Raw genomic sequence first — 8,383 nt, 5'->3', positions numbered from 1 at the left:
CAAACGATAGCATGGTAATCTTTCATTGTAATAGCTACTGTAAATTGGACAGTGCAGTTAGATTAACAAGAATTTAAGCTTTCTGCCAATATCAGATATGTCTACCTCCTGGGAAATGTTCTTGTTACTTACAACCTCATGCTTATCGCATTAGCCTATGTTAGCTCAATCGTCCCGCAGAGGACCCACCAATCCTGAAGAAGTTTTAACTACTTTGCGGATATGAAACAAACAGACAATCATAATATCAGTAAAAAACATTACATTCCCAGTTTATGCTACAAAACCAACTTAATAGGAGGTTTTAAAAATAGGTTATTTGACTCAACGTTCCTGGGAATGTCAATACAATCAAACTAGCAAGGGTAACGATCACAAGTCAGTCATAATGTGGCAAATAGGCTAAAGTATCTATTTATGTAGTAAGCTAAAAACACGGAGCCTAACGTTAGCTAGCTAGGAGGATGTCATATTATGCCATTGGAGGAGTGGGTGAGTGACTGACTTTTTCCCCCTCATATTGTTGTTGATGTGCATAACAGAGAGAGAGAGAGAGAGAGAGAGAGAGAGAGAGAGAGAGAGAGAGAGACTACCTTTTCATGGTTGTTTGATCAATAGAACTGTAAAGTTTCCAAATGTAAGAGGACTCCAGTGGCATTTAAATATTTGCAGAAATCCATTCAGGTTTATTTTGTGGCTTTTGGCGAATGTGTTCTAGTGATCTAAAGTCCCGCTGTTGCAACTGCCTGTAAACACTCGGTCGAGTTCAAAGGGAATGATGGCAGGCCCGTATGGCAAATTGCTTGTTTATATAAAGGCCTACTGTAGCTCTGATTGGCTACAGAGCAACGGTCTGTGTAGATTCCGGACAAGAGAAATGTTTTTATTCTGTTTTATTTACTGCAGTGTCTATTAATTGTCCAAATGCACGGCCGCTTTTCCACTTTATTTTGCTATAGAATTTTCAGAAATGACTTAGTATACATAATTCCCAAACATTCTAAGAATCTACGAAATGTGAAAATATCTTAGGTGGTCGCTTGTCAGAAAATGTTTTTTAAAAAGTGTCATATTCTACCTGGGGGTATATGAACATTTTCAAAAAAAGATTTAATGTTGCTAAAATGCTGTCAGTTCCACTTTAAATGCAACAATGTTTCACACAGATAAGTTATCTTCAAAGAGATGGTAACAACAGCAAACGCGCTGAAATAGAAAACACAGTTCTACTCACCAGATGATGATCATTTGAAACTGAACTTCTTGTTGAAATTTATTCTAGAAATGGGAGAAGCTAACAAATTAGCAACAACATCCTCTTTGATAACACCTGCTGCAGCCGCTGCAAACTAGCCAGTAACAAAAGATAGGTAGCTAGACCATGGGAAAACTACTGCTCGCTATTATGCAATGACCTGTTGCAGAAGTTTCCATAGGTTTTTGTAAAAACGTTCCCACCCATTAAGTCAAAATGTGATTGATTGATTCCTCTGCCCAGTTGAATGGAAGATGCCTTTATCTAGCTTCATCTAACCAATGGCTGATTTAGCTAGCTAGATTTATCTCCCCAGAGACCAGCAAAGAAAAATCTGGATTGTATCTTTTTTTCTCTTCAGTGTTAACCCTTTCCTTTCCAAAAAAACCTGAAGAGATTAAATCAGAACATAATTGAAAATAATAGTACAATCATCATGATTATTATATTATTAGAATCATTATTATATAAATCCTTAGCCCCTCTCTGAAGGCTTAGAAGGTCCATTGTTCCCCACTATGTCTGAGTTAGTAATAATTTGTAGAGTGGCTCTATTGTTCCTCAGCAGCATTTATTCACTATTCTGAATGTCTAAATAATCCATATGTTGTTCTGAAATATGAACACAGAAATACTGGACATTTTGAACTCTTGTGGTGGTGATTTGACAACATTACAGTCATGGTCTTGTATTGGACTCACATTTTTCTCGCCTCAGTCTTGACTCTGTCTCAGACCCCATGTCCACCTCCCAGTGTTGGTCTTGACTTGGTCTCAAGTTGGACAAGATGGGTGTGTTACGAAAATAATGACATTTATAAATCGGATCAAGCTGAAGATAATATATATGGATTTACTAACTTTGGACTTAGCCTTAAGTCTAGTCACAGGATTGGAGTCCTGACTACCACCACCTCCACACATGGTTCATCATTGAGCCTCTGGCTTTATCAGCAATCACAGGCTGAGAAGGGCCGTCACTGGGAAACAATCAGCTTCCTCAACTGACACAAGCTGCCCTGTTGATAATAAGGACACATAACAATGCATGGCTGTAATGACCAAGCTCCTTGAGAGGATCAGTAAGTGTATAACTTTAAAACATGAAATGATATTAAAAACAATTGAGTGCATGATGCATGTAGAATCAGTTGGTGCTAATAGAACTTTAAGCATTTCCTCTGTTTCTGGCTTAACTTGCCTCTGTTGTTACGTGTCTCTCAAATATTATGGGAGAAGGTATTTGGTTTCACTAAAGTCAATGGTTTGGGTCTGCAGTTTTAAATCTCACTTAGCACACTATTGTATGTGTATGCCACTCTAAAGTAAGGATAAAGAAAGTATAAAGATGCTCCATTTTGTAAAAGAAAGCAGGTGTGTATCGAGTGAAGTCTCTGCCCCACTTACACGGCCATTTGTTTTTTCAGGGGTCAAAATCGTATTTTACAGAAAGACGATTCCCATTAGATAAAGAGCTGTAAGTGAGGTTAGTTCGATACTTCTCTAGCATTTATAATGTCATTTTAAGTCCAAAAAGGCAACCCAATTGGGGGAAAAAGTGCAGCTTTATTTATGTTTTAGGTCAACCGAATGTATTGCATTTGCATTGGAATATACATAATTCATGACCTGATAATGAGATATCGACCAGCGATAAACCAAGCTTTCACATCTTAATGAGAAAACGCCACATGTAAACAAATAATACATAGAAATATAAACAACTTCGTTATAAGCGCACAACTGTAAACATTTCTTTACACGGTCAAAGAAAAAGAATGAGGGAGAATAAGAGGAACGGTTTATGGCTCCACTCTACTATCTAAAAGTGGCCATTGTTTCACAGGCCAATTGCTACCAGTCCATTTTACATGGGCCCCGTTTGGGCCTTACACCTTAACATGTATAGTGGTGGATAATCCTACCACAGGAGGCTGCTGATGGGAGGACGGAGCATAATAATGTCAGGAATGGAGCAAATGGAAGGGCATCAAACACAGGGAAACCATGTGTTGGATGTATTTGATACCATTCCGTTCCAGCCATTACCAGGAGCCTGTCCTCCCCAATTAAGGTGCCACATACCTCCTGTGAATCCTACATATCTGACTCTCTGGCTTTAAAAATGAACATATGTCACCACTGTTAGAAGCCCACTCCAGAAATCCATTTCATGGAACAATGGGGGAGAACAGGCGTGATTTCCACTGTGCTGTGGTGAAGCCTGCAAGGCTCAGTCCAGAGAAACATTAGAAAAATAACAAAAAATCAGAATGGTGACTCCCAGGAAGTCTTTGTTCTCATCATAGTCCTCTTGATCTGCTCATAAGACACAAACATCACAATGTTCCAGGACCCCAGTCGCAGGAAGGAGGGCACAAACCTGTGAGAGAGTGGAAAGGAGATGCTATTATAGCTGCATAGCAGACAGGTGTTTTCAAATCAAAGTTTATTAGTCACGTACACAGTTTAGCAGATGTTATAGCGGGTGCAGCAGTTTTCCATTCTAATCTAGGATAATGTCATTCAAAATGTTTTCTAGCAAGCCTTAATGATCAAACTCTTACCCCTTGTAGAAGGCTGTTGGCCCCTCCTTAGTCAGCATAGTGTAGGCACAGTTAATTGCGCTGCTGTACTGGCCTGACGTTGAATTCATGAATCTGGTCTTAACCACATCTACTGGTGATGCAACAATGGTGGTACATAACCCTGCACCGAGCGCAGCCGTGAAGTGGCATGGAAGGTTATCTGGGGGAGAAATATCAAACATACATGACATTGACATTACATAGCTACATTAATATGTTATGTAACACAGTTCTTGGTCAAAACTAGAGAGTAACCTTACCCGTCATTAGGTCGTACTTCAATATGAGTTCCTTGATGATGTCGTAGGTGACCAGCTCGCAACAATTCACAATGGCATTGCGCGTTATATTCGGCATGCAGCCTGGAACAGAGGAACATAGATTTAAGTACGTTTTTCTCAGTATATTTTAGGACAGGCCTTTTTCCTTCCTGACTGTGAGATTGCTACCAACCTTTCCAAAGGCCCCGCACCCCTTCATCTCGGGCGATGGTCCGATAAGCGTCCATAGTACCGTTGTATCTCTTCACCCCGTCAGCCAGACGTACTTGAGCCTGGAAACGCACCTTGACCACGTCTGTGGGCTGAGCAAACATCACAGCCATTGCTCCGGTGGTGCAGCCTGCCATGAGCCGAGTAACGATGCTAGCACCTGAAGAGAGGTGTGCACAGTTAGTTATGGGTCCCCAATAAATTAAGTGTATAAGATAGAGGTCAGCACACGTTAGGTTATATAGGGGTTGTAAAACCTACTGTCAGAGCCATGAGTGTAGAACTGCTTCATGGAATCATAGAGGCCGATACGGACGGAGGCAAAGCTCATCTGCCTCTGGAGCCCTGCCACCAGCCCACTGTAGAGGCTCCTGGCCCCCTCTGTACGCACCATGGTGGTGATGGTACCAAACACACCCCGATACCTCACAGCCTGGGCCCCATGCCCCAACTGAGCCTCCCCTTGAATCTGGAATACAAAGTAGATAGGATTGCTGACACCTGACTGGGGGATGTTCACCACGGCTTGCGCTTCCTCACATTCAATCTACATTTTAACTGATTTGTACAGATTTAATGTTCCGTTTTAATCAAGGCCACCTAGCCTGCCTCTCATCCATCCACGCCCCTCACCTGTAGTCTGACTTTGGCAGTATCCAAGGGGAAGGTCACAAGGTCAGCGATGCAGGCTGCTGTGCCTGCACCAACAAACTTGACAGCCGTCGTTGGCGCCAGGTCTGTGGGTTTTATTCCAACCATAGCTGTGCCGGAGATGTGTTGCTTGAGTTCAAGACAATCAGTTCAACAGTAGAACAACAAGGATCAGCCTGCTGATCAACTCTGTGGTTAACAGAGGGGACAGGACACAGAGATAATGATTGGATACTATATCACATCACACAGAGGTATTTTCATGAAGGACAGGTGACCACTTGCATTTCACCATTCCATCATATATGAATTTGCACATAGACTTGTCTGTTTAAGATTACTGCTGCTAGCATAGTATGTTCATCCAAACTGACATAGTGTACTTGCATTGTAGCTATACAGAGAATGGTGCGGTCAATCACTGTCTTCCCCTGCTAAGCGGGACATGCTTTGATTTATTTGCTAAGGTTTTCCCATACAGTGCAGCTCTCAGTGGGATGTAGTACCTGTCAGTGAGCGATATTGATGAGGAGAATCTTCAAGTCTCTTTCACAGGTAAATTTCTTGTTTGGAGATGTTTTCCTGATGAAATGCCTTGGTCCATAAAATCTGCCTGGAGACAGCAAAGCAGCATGCCACTACCTGTGAACATCAACAAACTTTCATTGATTATTATGATTATGACTATAATGATGGTAAAGTATGACTTTATCTGGCATGAAATATGCTAACGTTTCTATTACAACTTAAAATGCTACCACTCATTACAGTTGCTGCTAGTCCTACCATAGGCACCATTTCTCCTTATTTTACCATCAAGTAGACCTACTGTTGCTACTTCTATTTAAATTTAAAACAATTTTAACTCAACAAAATAACCTAGTTACTTGTAAAAAAATTGTCACAAAAATACATCTATAAGTGCAGGCTATAGAGTCAAGTGTAGGTTAAATGATTCAATGCTCTTATTCTGTCATATATCAAGCAATTCATCTGTATATTTACCTCTTGGAATTTTGTTCAAAAAAATGTAATCCAATATATGACCGCAAAAATAAAAATTAATCCTCAATTAGTTTAATCCTGTTGTGTTTTGCGCCTTGCTGTTTCAGGGTACTGCACTTTTACAAAAGCACTCCTCAATTTATAGGCTCGTCTTACGCGCTGCAGCTCAGGCATACCGTCAAACTGCGTAGTGAGTCACACATGCTATGTTTATCTCAAGTCAAGTGTTTATGGTAGGACAACAAGTTCAGGTCGTGCGTCTTGGGCTGTTGTTTACTGTATCTGCATCTAAACTTGTGAAGTTGTACATTATGCAATGGGCCATTTCAAACATGCTCTTCACAGGTTATTAGGCTGAATTCAAGCCTGTATGAGACCATGTTTTTATCCAAATTATTTAACCTATTTGGTGAATTTCTTAAAATGTATGCTGTCTCACTAATGTATGCCTTTGTAAATAACACATCCAAAAATAATAGGCCTACAATATCTACATTTAGTATACAAGAAACAATATGGTATGAAAATGATTCAAACCATTATAGGCCTCATTTTCTTTTTTCAAACACAAATCTAACAGCTGTGTACTGAGCTATTGAAATAGGCCTACATTTAATGTCAAATAGGCTATAGAATTTTATTTATTTAGAAAAACATTTTTGTTCCTAAACAGCTGTGTGCTTAATTTATTCACATGACGAAATAACATTGACACATCATCTGTCACCTCTTTAACACAGAACATTTATTTACATATTACCTCCTAGTATCCTGCTTACATCTTAAGCGCACTCAAGTTATTGGTCACGGGTTGTATAATAGGTGAGAGTCTAGCCAATCAGGCGGAGGGGCTTGTCTGGATTCCAAAATGGCTCTTCCTTTTCTTTTCAGTCAGTGAGTGCAGAACTCTCACTGCTCTCAGTCCTATGCTGCGTTCACTGGCTAGTCGGAAATGTCTGAGTTTTCTAGTTCCGACCAGTGGCAACCCGTTATTCAAGGCAGGTTCATTCAGGGCAGGTTTTTTGCCTGTTTTGCATGTTATTTTGGCATTAATATATGTCACATATCAGTTTGCAAACAATGTAAAAAAAAATAATTAAAACATGGTCTCTTTTTTTTCTTTTTTGAGTAAGGCAGCTTCAAAATGCCAGTGTTTCAGCCTAGCTCAGTGTTTTCTGTGGTGGGGCAGCCAGTGGAAAATACAGTGCGTAGGGGTTGGTAATGTTCTCTAGTTGCGCCGTGATTGGCTCGGTGTTCTGTCACTCATGGGGACACTGTCACTGCAAAATATACGGGGAGAGCTAGAAAATTCAAGCCCCTTGGGTGCTGCTATAGAGTTACATTAGAAGTGCCCATCCAAGAATGCTCAAGGTCATTGGCCACAGATAAAACAATGTCAAATCACATTATATCTACCGTAGCTTTGCTTGGACTGATCATGTCAACATCATACTTTCAAAATCTTAGCTAGCAAGCTAGACAAGCAGTCGTCCTGAATCACATCGACAATCTACTGGCAAATCCTTTTCAATCCTTGTCTTACGAAGAGTAATTATATCGGTGCTCATAGGCCATAAACATTACACAACAAGTTGGAAATCGCAAATTCAACAATTAGTGGTTTAGAAGGAATCAGTGGCAAACTGCAAGCGTTTCAAAGCAATCACTAGCCTGCCCACCAGTGGAGTAGACGTGTGATCCAAGTCTGGGTTTAAGGGTCTCTTTTCCAAGCTTAAAAGGATAAACATTCAACACCATGGGTCAGAAAAGGTCGAATACTTTGGCCATGCTGTCAATCCAGCATGACTTCTGCCGTGTTCAAAACAACTGGAAACTTGGAAATCTCAGACTTCAGTGAGTTTAAGACAACTGGGAACTCTGAAAAAAACGAGCTCTGACTGGGAAAATACATTTTGAATGGTCATCCAACTCGGAATTCCAAGTAGGGAACTCGGGCCTCTTTCTAGAGCTCCAACCTGAAGATCACTTACGTCATGATTTAAACTTTTTCAGAGTTCCCAGTGGTCTTGAAAGCACCATAAATCCAGAGAACACCAGTCTTTGACAGCCATATCAGCTATGTTTTATAAAAAGGCAGTAAATGAGGCTGAATGAACTGTTTCACTGCCAGACAAGGCTCCGCTGATAACCAGGTGTAGTGATGGAAAGAAAGCTCTGGTGTTGGGACAGCTTTAAGTAGGCCCTAACAGTTTAAGGGGACCGTTTGCCATCGTTATAATGCAATGAATATATTGTTTAGTGTTGTGTTGTGAAGTGGCTTTAATGACATTTATTTTGATACATTGATCTTTATGGTATTTTGTATCTGTATTTTGGAATTTTCGCCCATCCCTGCTTCCTTCCACATACACTGCACTCCAGCCTCCTTTTCT

At 40.5% G+C, this 8,383-nt stretch overlaps 1 protein-coding gene across 2 annotated transcripts; it reads right to left on the bottom strand.

Moving 5' to 3' along the window:
• Window positions 1-2,801: 2,801 nt before the first annotated feature.
• LOC112250211 (mitochondrial uncoupling protein 2-like) lies at window positions 2,802-6,113 on the bottom strand. Of its 2 annotated transcripts, none has more exons than XM_024420160.2 (8): window positions 5,991-6,113; window positions 5,492-5,627; window positions 4,968-5,174; window positions 4,596-4,803; window positions 4,297-4,494; window positions 4,104-4,205; window positions 3,823-4,003; window positions 2,802-3,638 (listed from the first exon to the last, which is right to left on the bottom strand). In XM_024420160.2, the coding sequence occupies exons 3-8, from the start codon at window positions 5,091-5,093 to the stop codon at window positions 3,524-3,526; spliced, it is 930 nt and encodes a 309-aa protein (XP_024275928.1). In that variant the 5' UTR covers window positions 5,094-5,174; window positions 5,492-5,627; window positions 5,991-6,113; the 3' UTR covers window positions 2,802-3,523. The 2 variants fall into 2 exon arrangements, with proteins under 2 accessions (XP_024275928.1, XP_024275930.1); XM_024420162.2 differs by having other exon boundaries at window positions 5,492-5,598; window positions 5,991-6,110.
• Between the last annotated feature and the right edge of the window lie 2,270 nt (window positions 6,114-8,383).

Source organism: Oncorhynchus tshawytscha, linkage group LG30 (assembly GCF_018296145.1).
Source record: "Oncorhynchus tshawytscha isolate Ot180627B linkage group LG30, Otsh_v2.0, whole genome shotgun sequence".
Taxonomy (NCBI): Eukaryota; Metazoa; Chordata; class Actinopteri; order Salmoniformes; family Salmonidae; genus Oncorhynchus; species Oncorhynchus tshawytscha.
The sequence above is the reverse complement of the archived record's forward strand: the minus strand, read 5'-3'. Positions and strand labels throughout refer to the sequence as shown.